Here is a 19056-nt window from a genome sequence, read left to right on the forward strand (position 1 = left end):
TTCCACCCTTCTCTCCACAACACGCTGCTCCAGAGGTATAACTCAGTATCACGCTTGCTAATGTATAGTGTACATGTGCATGTATGATGGAGAAATGGCCTTGCTGTGTAAGAGGCTACAGCTCAGAGAGTCGGGGGGGTTGCCGGCAAGTGACAGGCTGGCCAATGAAATATGGCCACAATTTCAACCAGGCGGGCAGTCCGTCACAAAGAGCCCTGCAGATACCAAACCCGGATACGTGACGAACAGTTACGATGTGCAAGAGAGAAGATCGGAGCCCCACCCCGTCTACGCCTCAGCACTTTGAGAATGTAGCACTGCGGTATAAACTGAGAATCTGAGGGCTTATACCTTAATTTCTTTCCACAGTGAAGTTCCACAGCCAGCAAGTTGAATTCTACATTACTTCGCATTCCCACCTGCTCGCTTAGCCACCCAGGCATATGTCTGAGTGCTGCAGAGACATGGGCGGGTAGAGAGAGAGAGAGAGAGAAAGTGAAAGTGGGCCAATCTGCATAAGGAAGCTCCCAGGGAGCAGGACAACTCAACCCCTTCAGCTCAACAAACCACCGCAGCAGAATTTTGTTGAACAGCACAAAAGCATCACCAGGGACACTGGCTCAGAAAGAGACTCTTTTTATTCCTCCCCTTGTTCCGTTTCACTGCAGCATTGTTCCGTCTTTAGTTGGTTTACATTTAGTTTCCTTTCATAGTAACAAAACAACCCTGCTCTCTTGAGGTAGACCAAAAGGCATATAAAGAAGAACACCGTTTTTTGGTTTTTTTGCGTTACTTCTTTTCTTTGGTGTAGTGGCTTTTACACTAAGCATCAGTGTAAAAAGCTTGTCATGACCCATGCTGAGATCAGGGTCAGTTTCTCGCTGGAAAGACAACAAGATGGTAAAAATGATTGACTGGATGATAAAGACAGATCTCAGATATCAATCTCTGCTGGTCAAAATCTAAAAGAGACCATGGTTTTCATTCCATACCCACCAGAATGAAAATAGATGATAGGAAAACTGTCTCACTTGCAGTTCATTTCACAATTTGACAGTTGAATGAATTTATGCGTAATTTATTTTATTTAAAAAAACAACAACAGATGATAATATAACTGATGAAGATCAACTCATTATATCAGTTTATTGTTGACATGTGAAGGCCTAATGAGATGCATGCAGCATCAAGTGGGTTGCATTACCCAATCACCAGGTATATATACACTTGTTCTGCTGGTTAAGTTTTGGGGTAATTAAGGCTACTGTTTCAGTTTCATTTTGAAAGACAGTATACTGGATGGTATAAATGAAATGAAAAGTGAGGAATCAAAAAGACAACGAGTGTAACCCAGAGAAACGCCCGTAGGCTGTAGGTGTAGCTGGCAAAAGCCATAAACTAACCTCCACAAGGCAGAGGAGGGATTGTAATAATCTGCAAACACATATCTCATAATCATGGACTACTTTATTGCCTTTGCACAAGCCCTATAAAGACAGAAGTCCAGTATTACATGCATTAGAAAGAAACAAAGTATAAAATCCAGTAATCAATTTGATTTGGCTGACAAAATATATACTCAAATGAGGATTTTGAAGACCTCTTGTTTTTAAAGCATCTAAAAGCAAATTGGCCTTCTTTGTATAATCCCTAGACGTGTATATGGTGTCTTTATCAGTGAACTATTTGTGACAGTCACGTGATCTTGCGCCGCACAAGCCAAGTTACAAATACGGCGAGTATAAACTAAGCTTTAAGCCGTGAAGATCACTTTTAGCCACTCAGAATGTGATCACAGTAATCCTCAGATCAAAGTAATAGCTTGGAGAAGTGTCGTAGGCTGTATTCGTGTAACAGTCACTAATATACAGTAAGTACACCCACACTGATCCACATGTCCTGCCTGAAACTTCGTCGCACAGGGATATCAAAGGCCATCAGGTCCTAATGACATAAACATGGACGCTTGGTGTAAAGGTGGTCTGAATGAGGACTCATGTCCCTGTTCAGTTCAAAGTGACACTACCACAAGGTTAAAGACCCCTTTAATTCAGACGCTTTTTTGTTAGAGATTAGCCTTTAATGAATATGTGAGGCTTCTACACAGAGTAGGAAAATGAGCTTATAGAAAATGCCCAAGACAGGTCTTTCATTTCAGCAGGCTTAACATGAAAGTGAAACAGATTATACTAATCACTGTCTGCATGGTAGTTGGACAAACACATTGCATACTCACATGTGTTGTTCTAAAATTAAATTATGAAATGTATACCTTAGTTAGAGATGTGATCATAAAGCAGTTGTTTCAAAGTGGACCGTTTCCAGCATCCAAAGACACACAATGGTGCCAATGCAACATCTGGCAGAGGGTTTAGAATTAGAGCACTACGCTGTTTTCTAATTCCTCTAACAGGATGAGCTGCAGCATAGAGACGCTCTATTAAACTTTTACGAGATTGTATCAGACAAAGCTTAGTCCTCCACTAAGACCTTACTTAAAGACCTGACCGGCAGTGTAGAGACGCAGAGGGCTGTTACACTCTTCACACTTCCTTTAACCTTGGTTGTCTGTTACAGCCTCGAGCAAGTAAAAAAAAAAAAAAAAAAAGTACAAAAACAGGAATGTTAGAGCTGCTTTAACATGATCTTTTGTTTTGACCAAATGTATGAATGATGTAAATAGGCACACAGAGCAGCAGCAGAGCCTCCAGTGAGGCAGGTGTGTGATTTTCTGTACACTCATTTAGTATTTGGGGTGTATCAGAATAAATCGATCTCCCTGCCGCAGGGTGAATCTGGGTCATTTGAGCTCACTGCCCAATTAAACCTCTGTCTTTATAAACCTTAGCATTACAGACTGCATTATTCCGCAGTGCTGAAAACTCAAGTAAGCCTTGAGGCAAATCTTCCCAGTACTTGGAGGGTAAAAACAAGAACAACAAACAGACGAGTCGGAAACGCCTTACTGACAAAAATCTTCCCAGAAATTCTCCCAGATTTCTCACAGCTCATGTCAGACTGAGAGGATACTTGGAGAACCTGTTTGTGAACCACTGCAGGGCGAGGAACGCTCACCTGAGGTCAGCCCGAGGACGCACCGACACCATGAACACAGCCTTTGTGCTGCCCGAGCACAAATACACGCTATTGTTTGGCTTTCTCACACAAAACTGCCTACATAGCAAGCATGATTGTATACCACCCACATGATTGTCCCGACAGCTCAAATATCATCGTCTCATGGGTTGTAATCTTCACAGTCTGATGACGACCACAGTCAGCTGAGGACAGACTGTCAGCTCGGCTCCTGGATGCGGTCTGAAACGCCACTGCTAGCCTAAGAACTGGTCATGTTTTTGTATTGATTGAGACCTCCTCGTTGGTGCAGTGGGGAGCTCCGCGGGCATAGGGCTCCATCAAACAAACGCAAGGTCAGCCGTTGTTGATGATCCTGGCTCAAATGAAGTATGAAAGTCATCCAGGGAACACCTTCTGCAGTCCAATTATAATACCGTGTGTTATCGTGCCAACTCTGCCATTTACATGCGCATAGAGACACAATTGTTGCTGAGTTTATTGATTTCTAACTGTAAAATCCTGCCTCAAAAAGGAAGTACAACCTGCTGAGCAGTGGGGGTTTTTGGCTTATTCATTTCATTATTCTCATTTGTACCTGCAATAACATGCTCACACCCACGCTGACTCTTGTGCTGTGTCTTCACTCTTCTCAACGACAGCCAGCAAGCATTTCTTTTTGGAATGTGCGTGAGTAAGATATGAATGGAGAGTCGCTGCACTCTAGCTCAACCTGAGCTTTAACCTTTCTGAGGAGGAGGAGAGTCAATGACGGGACAAACTCCTGGAAGTATCAGACTCTTAGATTCAAAGTCTAGCGCCCTCCTCCTGTCATCCCTTCGGCAGGCCATGTGGTTAAGTCCTACTGTTGGAGTCTCTCTCCGTCAGCCTTCCTGACCTTTGACACCGTGGGAGCCTGGAGTCTTGTGAGCTTCAGACAAATGATGGAAAACAAAGCTATCTGTACTAAGAAAACGGACAGCCCTGATACCAGGAGAATACGCCCGTCCAGCATAGAGGAGAGCAAAAGACAGGGTCGATGATTCTACAGTGTGTGTGTGTGTGTGTGTGTGTGTGTGTGTGTGTGTGTGTGTGTGTGTGTGTGTGTGTGTGTGTGTGTGTGTGTGTGTCCTATTTCGTGTGCTATGAGATATGTGTGTGTCAGAGAGGGGACGGGTCGGACTCACCACAACACAATGAAGTGCTGCAGTGTAGGCGGCCACACCCTTTCCTCCTAGCTCCACGGCCTCCCCTACGGCCCCCTCAAAACTGCCTTGACGAGATTTAAAAAGAATGGGACGGAGGAGAGAGGGAGAGTTCACACAGGAATGAAATCCCTGATACGTAAAAGAAAAAAAAAAGAAAAAAAGACACTTATGAATTCAAGAAAGAGTGAGAGGTTTTGAAAGGTTCTCAGTTTTAGTTGCTGAAACATGACAGAAAACGGGGAGAGGCAAAGTGGGCAGAAATGAGCAGATGGGGGGGGAGGGTGTAAGAGAAACAAAATGGGGGCATAAAACAGTCTAACAGGAGGGAGATAAATACTGAGGAATCTAGAGGGAGGGAAAGAGAGAAAAAAGGCAACGCTGTCTGAAGCATTGTGTTCAGCAACGTGCTGCTGAATTATTGATGGTTCCTGGGTGTTGAACGGCGAGCACTTTCACACTCGGTGTAATCTCTGGATCATAAACGTGCACGCACACACACACACACACACACACACACACACACACACACACACACACACACACACAGAGCTGCTGAGCTGTGGCCAATATACGTACGAAGGATCATCCCTTCCCTGAAGGCAGAACTGAGGGGTCTGTGGCTGGGAGGGGAGAAAAGTGGAGGTCAAAGGTCACAGCAGACCGTTGGGGGGGAAACATGTGGCACACACCTGTTCTAGACTGGCCCCAGTGGACTCACACTGACAGATCATCATGAGAAAGACACAAGGTAAAGAGAGAGAGTCATTAGTGCCATTTACTGTTCAACAATTCTCTGTAGTTTGAAAAATTACAAAGAGCTCTCTCCTCTTGCTTTCCTTTCTCCCTTCCCTGCCGGTGTTTTTCTCTCTCTCCTTTGCTGGCTCTCGTTCTTATCCGCAGAGGAAGCCTGTTTGATCTCGTGGAGTCCTGCTGTTCTGACTCTCCAGCTCCGAGACATCAGGCACACACTCCTCACTCTAGAGGAGAGAGAGCTCACACTTCTCCAGAAATAAAAAAAAAAGGTAAAAAAAGAAAAAGAAAAAAGAATCACAGACTCTCCCTTCCCTCCCTGGTAGAAATCAGACACGTTTCCCCCTGTTGTACCAAAGACAACAAAATAATTCATGAATTCAAAATGGCTTCGATGCTGTTGAGGCTGTGCTGAGGCCAGCTGTGCTGTGTGCATATGGAGCATGTAGAACGTAAGCTACGACGGCGATGGTTTTCACTCTGAGGACAGTGGCCATCATTGTCATCCCCCAGTAGGAGCGGGACACAATGGAGAGGGATACAGCCAGGGACCTGACTCACACATACTGTAAGCCTTCCTGGCCATTATCGGTAACAGAGACGCTGGAAACAATGGGCGTTAAGTGTCAACGTGTTGTGTGCAGACACAATGGTGGCTTTAAGAGAGGACGGTTTTGCCAAAAACGTCACTGCAGGTTTGTTTTTCTTTGTTTTTCTGGAATTCGGTGTGATTTTTTTCAAAGCCCATTTACTACGGCTTGTATTTACCATTACTTTTAACAATCTTTCAAAGTACACAATCACATCAAAGAGTTGCGTGTCAGTTGCTGAAAAGCATTGCCATGTTCTTCAAAACCAGAAAAAGTCAAAAGTCCTGCAAAAGACAAAAAAATGTGTTTGTCTTTTCTTGTATTACAGTTATAATTCCTCTGCTCAAACACCTGTTTAATGCTATTCATGACTAACACTTGACTAGAGGCAATAAACACTCAAAGTAAAAGCATTCTGCAGCTGATTCTATTGATTTTTTTATTTCAATATACAGTAAAAGCCAGAGTTGAGTCAGATTCAAAGCCGGGCCGCTGCAGTGTGGATCAGCCTTAGTACATGTACACCATGGCACAAGATTTTAGTTGCATACCAGCACATATGGGTTCACAGGAAACAATGTGTTCACATCGGACGAGATGCGAAAGACAAAAGCTAGTGCATGTGCACATTTCACATAATGTGAAAGACAACGTATGATCATGAGTTTACACAATATTGTTGACCGTCTTATTTAGCCTTCTTCGTTATAACAATGTGCGTTTGCTGACCCCATTGATCGACAACTCTTGAGACCTGTACTATTTAAACTCTTTTCTGTTAACAGTAACCACAGGTGTTGTCAAATCAATCAGAGCTGAAATGTTCAGCATTATAAACGCCTCAAGTGCGGATCCCATGTTTGGATGTCAGCGGAGGTGAAAATTCACCCAGTTTTATCTTGACATGGGTGAAGTTTTTAAATTCACACTCAAAATACAACTGAATCAAATGGGACCACAATGCTTCCTAAAGGCTTACATGCGTGCTCAGATCCAGCAATGGGAATCTCTCTCCTCCACATTCCTCTCTGGGTATACCATCAGCACATGACAAGGGCCCCACTCACACTCGGCCACTTAGCCCGCTGCCTCCCACTGCAACCTTCTACACAGAGAGAATGCCTGTGTGTATGTGCATATGTGTCATGGACAGCAACCTTTACCATGCAACGCTGCCCTCAGACAGAAAGAAATCACAGAGATAAAGGGAGTGGGAGAGGCAAGATGTGGAAAAAAAGGAATGATGGGGGGGCACCAGAACATGCTCGTGTCAATCGGCTATGCCACGAATGTGATGAAGTGATTGATGGGAAGGTTCTTTGTGCTAAAGGGGATCCCCCCCCTTATGTCTTTACCCTCTCTTCTTTGTCAACCTCTCTATCACTCCAGTACTCATCTCGGTTTATTTCCAAGAAAAAAAACACGTGGTCTTACCCAACTTTCAGGTCTAGGCAGAGGTCTACCACCTAACAAAGTGTAAAGCACATAGTGTATAGCCTTTACGGAGAGCACCCATCAGCTCCACACCAACCCCTGTTCCACATGGGCCACTGCACCGCAGGAATGAGTATGAGTGTGTGCATGTATAGGGAGAAGGATGTTCCCATTTCCAGTCTGTTTGAAGCACATGGACTGAGTCGGAATGTGGAGGGGGAGGGGGGCCGCAGTGGAGGAGGGAGGGGAGAGGCTACGGCGGTAATCTGAGAGGGGTATCCCACAGCGCAGGCTAGCACATGGTCTATACACTGAGCTGTGGGCCCGGCGCACGGGGAGAGGGACGCTGACAGAGAGTCTCCATGAGCGGTGCAACACTATCGGGCCTGGTAGGCGCTGGCATCTCACAGCGTACCTACTGATGCTCCTTTGATGAAAATAACAATGTCTGACAGTGTCGCTGCTTCAGCTGTCGAAAAAATATAGGATGCACTACTGCATTTACTCTATGCAGCCTTAACAATGCATGCTTCGCCCAACAAACTCAGTATGCTGTATTGTGCATATGTGAAAATATAAGTAGGGCTGGGCAATACAATGATTTTATACCGATATCTTGATAAGAGACTGGGTCACATGTTTTAATATGGTATATGGCACAAGTGTTGTCTTTTCCTGGTTTTAAAGGTTGCATTACAGTAATGTGATGTGATTTTCTGAACACACCAGACTGTTAGCTGTTCTATTATTTGCCTTTAGTCATTATATTCACATAACTGAGTCTTCCTCGTAGCATTTATTGCATTCGTATTAGTTGTTGCACTTACTGTATTCGTATTTGTTTACTGCACTTATCCTATTCGTAGTAGTTTGTAGCACTTATTATATTCGTATTAGTCTGTTGCAATTATTGTTTTCGTAGTAATCTGCCTCTGCACTATACTTTTGCTCTGGTTTATGCTTTTAGATGCTTGTTTAAGAAAGGAGATGCACTTATGACTTCTGGTGACTAGTAGTTCTCTTGAATACCTATGTTGAATACACTTCCTGTAAGTCGCTTTGGATAAAAGCGTCTGCTAAATGACTGTAATGTAATGTAATGTAATGTAATGTAATGAAAAAAAATGAAAAAAAATCTCATTGTGTAAAATATTATATAAAAGCACCAATGGTAAACTTTGCAATATGATATTGAGGTATTTAGTCAGGTGTGATATTTGATTTTTTTCCATATCGCCCAGCCCTAAATATTAGTGTTTGTGGTCCAGTTTTTTATTATTTGTCTCAGCACATATTGCTGCAATATGTTGTCAATAATGATGGTGGCTGCAGGATTGTCATTCATGAAGTGCACTGCAAGTCTTCCTCAATTAAAATGTTAGATTCTCACCAACACCATCCAACTCTGGTATTGTCTCACATAGCTAATTATTTTACAAATGCAAATGTAGCTTTTACGTGTAGCCTCTCTAGAATTTGACACATTGCAATCTGCGGATGTGCTGACTGCAGAAGGTTCATTGTCTGACTGTGATTGGATCTCGATAATCCCCGCTGTCCCCAACCTGCTACAAACACCACCAGAGAAAAAAAGCAGCACTGCATCGACCTGACCCCTCTACTAGAGCCTTGCATATAGTAATGAATTAAAAGTTCTATGAACCTTTGCATAAATGTTTCATAAACATCTCCCTCATCCTTTTTTAACAAATTGTGCATGTTCACACATTAAAATACAACATGTTCAACACATTAAAAAGGCAAAAAGAGAATCTCTCCACAGGGTTTCAGTGTTTCTTTCAAAAGGACAACAACTTTTTTTGACAGGTTTAGAGACTTTCGACAGTACATATTCCAACGCCTCAGGACACGCTTAAACATGCATGAGTGAAGAGCACATATCAGCATGTTTCTCACACACATCGTTGCCCCCCGGCCACGCTCAGTGAGAGGCAGAACAAGAGAAAGAGTCTGCTAACAGAGCCTGGAAACCAGTGAGATACATATCAGGCCTGAGGTATGTGGGTATGTGCCTATAAACAGCTCAAGTACAAAGTTAGCGGCAGGTAAACCACATTTTCAGGTTGGGTTCATCCCCACCAGGCCCAACCAGAGTACACAGACACACACACACACACACACACACACACACACACACACACACACACAAATACATAGATGCATTCAGGAAGGCAAGCAATCAGACTCATACCTCCACCCCCGTCAACACGTACTGAAATGAGCCTGGAGAGGAGTGTGCACATGATGCACATCCTCTCAACCTGCACAGAACTCATGTCTGACCACATAGATATGACACTTCTGTCCCTAGTCGACTACTAGTTGTCACCGCTCACAGTAACTCATATCTGCAAATGTGGTTCCTTACACATCCCCAATTACATACAGTTTATTTAAATAGAACCCAATAAAGATTTGTTTCAATATCAGTTCTGTCCACAAACGGCCTCTGTTCTTCAGTCGGTTTCTTCCTCTTGCACTGTTATGGGAGCACGCCGTTTAAATTTCAAAAAAACTTTAGATTAAATTAGCATCACTCTCACAAACGATAGAGTACGGCATTTATGTTCAGCTGAGAGGTGGTCTGAAACCCGTTCAGGTCGACCAGTCATGCAGGTTTAATTTATGCCACTGTGTCAAGTGGCATGTGTGACATTTCGCTTTTCTTGGTTTCAAGAGGGGGGGGGCCTCCTATCACGAGTCGTCCACGTTGATGAGTGAAAAAGGGAAGACGACAGGAGGAAGTCTGATCTCTACATCTGCTTCCTGCTGCTACCTAACTGGTTAACAGTGACCTCAAAATAACCTCCAGCTGAGGTCTACGTGTTGGCAGCACACACACCCAAACACCGACCGCACAGCTGGTACACTGTTTAAGTGATGTGTGTGGAGGTGGTGCATCTGGTTTGAGTGAGAATTGAGGGGGCCTGAAGCAAGGAACGAAGTTTGAATCTTACTGTTTTCAAGATCAGAGATGCTGCTCCTATTCAGCCATCTAGCTCCCTACCCATACAAGTGTGTGTGTGTGTGTGTGTGTGTGTGTGTGTGTGTGTGTGTGTGTGTGTGTGTGTGTGTGTGTGTGTGTGTGTGTGTGTGTGTGTGAGAGAGAGACTGTGGGAAAGAAAACTACAGTACTCCCACATTCAAAGTAGGTTTAAAGAAAAGCCAGGACTCAGCACTTTAAACAAGCCTCTCCATCTATAAGCCTGCGTATGTGCGGCAACAAACACTGAGTGAAAAAAAGGGGAAACTCAACCAAACCAGAGCAGCTTTGATGCTGGGAACAACTAAAATAGAACTGGTGCATCCACATGGCAACCGGGGGGGGAGAACACCGTGTCCTCCCTCACATTGGTATAGAAGAAAAGAGTGAGAGAGAGTGAGAGGCTGCGTGTGTAAGTGATGCAGATTCAGCTGAGAAGAAGTGATGAATGGCTTCATTAAAACGGCATTAGAAGAGGTGTGAACCCGAATGGTGGGTGCCAGCGTGCAGTGATTGCCCAGTTCCATCACACACACACAAACACACACACACACACACACACACACAAACTAGTGAAATTCTCTCTTTGATACCAGCACAAACCACCTCTTGGCACTTACAGTGTTTGATGCCGATGCACGTTTAAAACGCAACCTGGGGCTTCCATAATTATCAAGCTTAAAAACATCAGTGACAAGCCAAATGATTTTCAAGAAACAACAACTCCAAATTTCCTTTAATCAAACCGGCTTCCCTTCATCTCACACACACACACTTGACGCATACCAGCCCAAAGCCTAAAGGGAGATGAGGAAACGGCATTGACACCATGGGAAAAAAAAAGACAGCGATTAAAAGAAGGAATACAGGAGGCAGAGGAGAGCAAATAAGGAGAGCAGGAATGCAAAAGCAAGACAGCGAAAAGGAAAAAAACTCAAGAAGACCATAGTTCAAAATGCGATCGGTGTGTGTGTGTGTGTGTGTGTGTGTGTGTGTGTGTGTGTGTGTGTAACCTGATTAGCCAGACCCTACAGGGGACACAAATCTACATTATTCTTTCTCATTTTCCCTCTGCTCCGCGCAAACCCAGAAAAATGGGGGCAATTCAGTAACCCTAGCAACCAACTCTACCAACATGCAGAGGGAAGCTGCTGAACGGAGGGGGGAAGGAGAGAGGCAGAGAGAGAGAGAGAGAGAGAGAGAGAGATGGAGGTAGGGAGAGGAAGGGCTGATACTAGTGCATACTGAAATCACACTCCTATCAATCGAAATGAGCAGATGGATCGTACAGTCTAGTAGTAGAAGGGCTTCACTCCCTTCTTTATGTCTTTAAAAAAACGATCTTCCATTCAGTCCTTCTGTTGCACATTTCCAAGATCCCTCCTCTTCCTTTCCTCCCCCCCCTTTCCTCCCTTTTCCCTCCTTGGTCAGACTCCTTCCTTTTCGTACTCCTGCTCTCTGGCCACGTATGAGGACTGTTCAAACACAACCTGTTTCCTCTGGCGTCCCCCGGGAGCATTATCCCAGCTTTTCTACTGTTGTGTTTTCTCTCTCCCTCCCTCCCTTCTTTTTGCCTCCCTCCTATTTATTTACAGCTGGATGTCTGTTCTCCTATTGATTGTTTTACGGAGGATATGAGTGAGCTTTGTCTCAGCCTTGCTCGGCTTTATATAGATCCCTCTGTTCTTTAACATGTTCTCAGCAACACACAAACACACATCCTCTCTCTCTCTCTCTCTCTCTCAGCTGGGTGTGAGTCAGTGTCCGGTGTAGAGGCTAGTGCATACACGCACAATGTGTGTGTGTGTGTGTGTGTGTGTGTGTGTGTGTCCCATATGCTGAAATCATAAAGTGGTGATTATTGGTTTAAGCTGCCATGGGAGGCGGGTTGAAAAATGTGTGTGTCACATTTCATCACAACTGACAGACATCATGGGAGAGGAAAAGAGCGAGACAAGAAAAAGGAGAGGGGGGAGAAAGAGGGAGTGAGAAAAACAGAGAGTTTGAGTTAAAGACCAGCAGTTCTTTTCACAATGGTCTGATTGTTCACTCCATGTAGGCTGACAGAAAGAAAAAGATTGAAAAAGCCAGAGAGGGAGTTTGGGATTGACGGTCAGTGTGTGTGTGTGTGTGTGTGTGTGTGTGTGTGTGTGTGTGTGTGTGTGTGTGTGTGTGTGTGTGTGTGTGTGTGAGAGAGAGGGGGTAGGCCAGAGTTCTGCTCTGCTTTTTACATTTTTATACCCTCTCACCGGTTGCTCTGCTGTTGCTGTGTGTGTGTGTGTGTGTGTGTGTGTGTGTGTGTGTGTGTGTGTGTGTGTGTGTGTGTGTGTGTGTGTGTGTGTGTGTGTGTGTGTCAGATAAAGAAAGTGAAAATTGAATGAAGCACCCTAACAGGGGTCAAGGCCCCTATATCAACCATGGGTAAGGTCACACACACATTCACACATAGGCTTAGGCAATATGACCATTTATACTTTAGAGCTGAAACAATTAGAAAGTGTATTGGCAGCAATTCTGACAAATAATTTGTTAATCTTTTAAGCAAAATTAAATAATCCAGAGATTTGGTTATTTCTCAATAGAAAGACTTCAACCAAGTGTCTGAGGGAAATGCTACAGTTGACTTTATGGAAAATACCCATCTAGGTAACAACAAAAACTGGCAGGCAGGAGGTGTGTGTGTGTGTGTGTGTGTGTGTGTGTGTGTGTGTGTGTGTGTGTGTGTGTGTTAGAGAGATATTTGCATTATTACAAATGACATCAGATTCAGTGCGTTTCTAAATTAGCACAATGTAACTTATTGACTAGGTATTCAAAGTGGGTTCACATGGGTGCACAACACACACACACACACACACACACACACACACACACACACACACACACACACACACACACACACACACACACACACCTGAAAAGAGGGAGGGGAGATTCCAACCAATCCCAACATGCCTCAGTGCTGAAGGCCTAGTAAAGGGGTGGCAGCCACAGAGGATTAGCCAACCAGGTCAGACGGAGCATCTGTTGCCCAATCGGAGCATCTGGAACATCTGGCACCAATGAACAGCAGCTGACCTCTGACCTTAGCCACTTGGCTTCACCGGCTGCCAATTTTTCATTCATTCTCTGGCCTTTTTAAATCTATTCCTTCATCTCTCTGTAGCTGACATCTTGTACACCATCTTGGTGTTGGCGCACACTTGTACAGGTTAATCTGCATATCATAGTGATAGCAGACATTCCTCTTCTATCTCTCAGCTATGGCCTGTATCCAGAATGTAGTGGTGTAGACAGGTACAGGTTTGACATCTCAATCACACACTCACTGGCTTGTAAGCGGCGCTCTGTTTATGTGTATGTGTGCACCCTTGCGGTGTTGGTAAATTTACCGCTGTGTGTGTTTTTTTTCTCACAGGTGCCCCAGCAGCCCTGCAGTAAATTGTCATATTGAATACTGAAGAATGAGGTAGGAGAGAGGTAGAAGGGAACAGAAAATCAATGAGTGTTTTCAGCCACGTCGTGTCTGGTGCTGACACAGCACAAGGTAACTGCTACGGTGCGCGCGCACACACAGACACACAAACTGAAACATTGGTGGGACACCTGCAATGAAACACATTGTTCTACTGTGCCTCATCAATAGGGAATAGAGAATTTTCACTCTTAAAAAAACATTTCTCGGTTCCTCTCTATTCCGAAAGGCAAGTGTGACGACTGCAGAGCTAAAAATCATCCCTCACCGAGCACAGTAGCATTGAGTGTGTGTGTGTGTGCAGTGGATTCCTTTGCACAGGCACAAAGCCGTGGGCCCGAACAGGAAGCTTAACACACAAGCTGTCCGATGTGTGTGTGTGTGTGTGTGTGTGTGTGTGTGTGTGTGTTTGAGTCCGACTCCTGAACCTCAGTTTCACACAAACATCCTTCCTGGCTGATTATTTTTAAGCTCTGTTAGCATTTTTAATTCAGCTCTCTCCCACCCCACCCCTCCCTCCCTCCCCCTTTCCCTTTGTTCCACCACACTCTGACAGACATCCACACACACACACACACACACACACACACACACACACACACACACACACACACACACACACACACACACACACACACACACACACACACACGTCAATCCCACAACTGTTAAGAGTTGTGTGATTGACTTGTGGTGAACCACTGGACTCACTTAATACAGTCCAGCCCTAATCGACTAGGGGTTATTAAGAAGAACATACACACACAAAAGCCCTTAAATGACCACTAATTGATTAGTTTAGAGATGTCCTCTCACATCCTTCCACCCATGTGCGATGTTTGCTGAGGTGAAGGCAACTGCAGCAAAGGCGTCAATAAAAAAAAAATCAAGCTCTCCTCTGTTTAGTCACTTCTCCATTCCTTCTGCCTTTTACTACTTCATAATTAATAAATGAGAAACAGCATCTCCCTGCAATTTATGTCAGAGGACCCCTCTGCAGTGCCCCTGCTCCTCCTGATCAAATATACATCAATCAACCACAACGCAACACACAAACAGAAATATTCAGTCCAGCCACAGAGCCTCACACAGACACACACACACACACACACACACACACACACACACACACACACACACACACACACACACACACACACACACACACACACACACACACACGAGACAGACCCACAATCCTTCTTGCCTCATGCCTCTTGCTGTGTCACCACCTTTCCTTTTGTATGCTAGTGAAAGCAGCCATTTATCTTAAATCATACGTGTCTCTGGCTGCCTTGTAAACAGGCAGCTTTGTAATGAACACGTAGGCAGTCACACCGTTTTAGTTTGTGGCCACCGGCACTCATCCCTCTTCGGGGAGACAGATCAACGTCATATCTGCACCAGAGTTGAATGAGTTTATTATTCCTGAAAATGATAAGTCTACATCTGTACGGAGATACATACTGTGCATACCTCTCTGCGTGCGAGTATTTAGTCTAAAGAAGACCATAACAAGTTTTTCAGCGCTTCATCAGATTAGCTGGCCAGACATTCCTCTCTGTATTTCTATAAATTGTATTTTGGGCTAAGAAAATAAATTGAATTACATTTAATTGAATTGAATTCAATATCAATATGTTTCAGCAGCAGCAACAGCGGTAGTTATTTGCAAAGGCAGCCACTTATTAATATTTCCAGATGTGTTAAAACTCTGACAGATGCTAAAGTGCCAAAATGTACTTGAAAAGGAAACATCTGTCAAATGTTTAAAAGACTCAGCACTCCCTAATTTTCCTCTACAATGTTTCACATTGCGGGAATTAAAGCGTTCCATTTAAATATCCTGGAGAGCTTGCTGACTGGTAAACGAGGGTTGGTGGTGATAGCTGGTAGATGTGCATAGAATGGATAAATGGGATGAAGCCTGTAATAGTGACAAACCTCAGAGAAATTAGGAGTCTTTCTTAAAGCACAGGGGGATTTCTGGATTCAATTTCGAAATAAGTGCTATGTGAACTACGACTGTAAGGTGATAAGCTCATTCCTTAACTCCATTTAGGCGCTGTGTATAACCGTTTACATCTGTGTTAGAACATTCCTACCGCTCTTTAAATGTGTCGAACTCACTTTCTCCTGCTATCTTTCCCTTTTTTGTTCCAGCTTTCTTCACCTCTCTCTTTTTCTCTGCGTCTTAGTCTTTCTTTCTCTCTCTCTCATACTCTCTCAGACACACCCTCTTCCTGAGCAGTAGGAACATTCCTTGAATCAGCCAGAAAATCCCATATTATAGTATCAGCCCTTTGTGAAATAACAAAGGCTGAGAAAAGGGTGATGTTATTCAAGCATCGATGCGTATGTGTGTATATGCATTTACAAAAGCAATATTCTTCAGCTCACATGCCAACAGGTGACATGACAGTATCCATGACATCCCCAAACTAGTTTAGGTTATCGCTTCACGACAGCTTTTTTTTCTCCCTTCACAAAAAGGTACAGAAGATATACAAAATAACAGCCCATCGTGAAAAAATGACATATTAGGCTCAATACAACAACAGCATTCGTCAGCACTTGATGCACGTTTTCAAAATTCAAAACCATTAAGCACTATTGGGCATCAAAGTTTCACTATAGGAGTCCAACTTATCTCAGGAATCTCGCTGTGTAGCATGAATGTAATGCTGGGTATAAAAGTATGTATCTAAGTAGAAGGGTAGTAGGAGAGCGCAGACCTTCACAAAGAGCGTGCCCTGTCTCGCAACGTTAACAAAAGTGAAAAATAATTTGTATATCTGGCTTGAAACCTTTATGGGTTCTTTCATGCTAAACCCTCCCACCAAGGTTCATGAAAAGCTGGTAGTTTTCCATATTCCTGCTGACAAAAAACAAAACCTACTTCAACAGCCAAACAAAATGCTAAATGATGGTAGTCAGGATGGACAGGGGAGGGTCCTGAAAATAATCAGTACCAATTAATTCCTTAAGCGCTTGGGTTACTTTGTAACGAACATCTTGTGTCCGTGTGCATGTTAGAATGTGCATCGTGCATATTTTTCTCTCCTGCAGCAGAGATGTACGAATGTAAGCCATGGGAGGATTTACATTTATATCCCCCATGATGCTGCAGTGTGTGGCTGCACAGTGAAAATACTATTCATTTAACAGCCAGCTGTACTGCAATAGCATGACTTATTTAAGAAAAAAAAAAATGTAAATAAGACGAACGTGTGTTTGCAAATACAGGGAGAAGACGCGTAGGTGCTGTATGTATTGCTGCTTGATACCCGGCTTTAGAGAACATCTAACAGCAGTGTGCAGGGTAATGACAGACTGTCTGTGTCTCCCAGAGAATGCAGACTGCTGGGAATGTCACAGCAGACACACACACACACACACACAGCACCTGGAGACACTTCTACTGATGAAAAAAACAAAACACAAACACACCCAACCGTAATGAGGACGCACAGGTTTAATCTTTCATCGGTTCATTCCAGATACGGAAGACGGTATGTGGAGAAACCTGCGGACGAAGTGAGATAGCTCGACGACGCTGTCGGCTGGGGAGCAGTGAAGTAACTGACAGGAGGAATCGATGGACAAACGTTAAGTCCACGAGCTGACAAACACAGCAGACAGCCCTCACAATGCAGCACGGACAGAGAGCCTTCACACGGGCTGGCAAGCATAAACAGCGGTCTAGCGGGACATTGAGACAACAGCGCTAATGTCGCCGCGGTGACAGCTGAAGGAGTCTGCAGATAGGCAGGTATACAAGAGGAAGTGGCTAATAAGAGGCGGTAAACAATCGAGTCCAGTTACCATGGATTCATCCCGCCATTCATTTAAACTGACAGGACAACCTGGTAGCCAAGGTGACCAAATCAAACCACAGCCCGGATTCTGTGCAGACAAGTGAGAAATGAAAAGGATAAACTAGGATGAAGTGGTGAAACATAACAAACTAAGATGCCTCCACACAGGGGGAAAAGAGGATCACTGGAAGCTTTGATAGGTTTTAAATTCACCTCAATCATATGGCGTGGTTTCCACAGTCATTTGATCTCAGCTCAGGTTTAACACCTATGATTATCTTTTTGAAGAATGTGTTTAACCCTCCAGTAGAGTTCCAGAAACGTTTAGCCATTTAAGCAGATTTTAGTGTCTCCACACTTAACTAAAACCACTTATGTGTTTTTTATTTTTATTTTCCTTTAACGTGTCATCCGTTTGTATATCAGCACCTGAAATTCAACTTTTCCGACATAGGGATTTGTGATAACACGCTCCACAACTCGACTGTTTGTCACTGATTTGCTGCTCTATCCTACAAAAGTTGCAGGTGACCGCAGCTCAAAAGCAGAACAGGAGGCCTACCAGGTGATGTAACATCGGGGTCAACGACGGGAATTGGACGTGTGTTCTTAAAAAAGGGACATAAGAAGCAGCTGTGATCAAGGCTGTGGTAGCCCCATTTTTTATCCGGTGATCTTGCACTGCTGCAGCAGTGGAAAACATGCTGTCCATGAGGAGAGCAATATCCTGTCCTCTCTCTCTCTCCTCCACCTCCCACCTCCTTTACTTCCACCTCGGTGCTTCCCCTCTCCTCCCAAGGCCTATACCCCCCCACTAACCTAAACTTATAGATCTGATTAGCAATTACTGTAGCTCGGACTAACACTGCCCAGCTGAATACAGTGCAGAAACACACACTCACACACACAAATACCAATCAGCCAGTAAACAGTACACATCTGAACGCCCCTTTCCAACCACTATGATCTGCTCTCTCATGACCAGGATCGTGGGCAGGGAACTGTGATTTAAGGACAATTCTTAAAACACAAATGGATCATTTAATTGCAATATGCTTTAAAGCCATGCACACACACACACACACACACACACACACACACACACACACACACACACACACACACTTTAAACGCACACCAGCAGCACAGAGAGAAAACGCCCTGCCTTGTTCCATGTCGAACCCCAGCCCTGTGTGTAGTCTACACTCGACACACATATCAACCTTAAGATAGGTTTCTTTTCTTTTCTTTAGAGACCATAAAGATAAAACATCTGGACAAAAACACTGCTTTGTGAGCGAGTTTCTTCCTCCTCCCCCTCCCAGTCTTTGTTGGTCATATCTGCGTTATAGAGGCGAGCACGCTTCAAGTCACGCTGATCATGATGTTCTTGGTTATGTTTGCACATATTGATGATATTAGATCTCCAACGTCCAACTATATTGACAATAAGCTTGTATAAATGGTGATAAACATGCGTCTGATAGATAGGAGAGGTGAGGGTACAGAAAGCCATGCAGTCAGCCACATGAAGGAAAACCCACCAGATACTAAGAAAGCATTTTAACATATGAGAAGCTTTAAAAAAAACAACTTTTACCTTTAACTTGAGTCTCATATTCGGCCACTATCTCCTTGTCCTTTCGGAATTTCGCCGGAGACGTCATGGCTGAGTTTGGAGATCAAACCGCTCGAAGTACAA

At 44.0% G+C, this 19056-nt stretch overlaps 1 protein-coding gene across 3 annotated transcripts in view; it reads right to left on the reverse strand.

Moving 5' to 3' along the window:
• The window catches only part of srgap2 (SLIT-ROBO Rho GTPase activating protein 2), a 54368-nt gene extending 35312 nt beyond the window's left edge, over positions 1-19056 (reverse strand). For all 3 annotated transcript variants that reach the window (XM_054616395.1, XM_054616394.1, XM_054616397.1), the window contains exon 1: positions 18955-19056. In XM_054616395.1, coding sequence (XP_054472370.1) covers positions 18955-19021 — 67 coding nt within the window. In that variant the 5' untranslated portion in view covers positions 19022-19056. The remainder of the gene's footprint in view (positions 1-18954) is intronic.

This window comes from Anoplopoma fimbria, chromosome 17 (assembly GCF_027596085.1).
Source record: "Anoplopoma fimbria isolate UVic2021 breed Golden Eagle Sablefish chromosome 17, Afim_UVic_2022, whole genome shotgun sequence".
NCBI lineage: Eukaryota > Metazoa > Chordata > Actinopteri > Perciformes > Anoplopomatidae > Anoplopoma > Anoplopoma fimbria.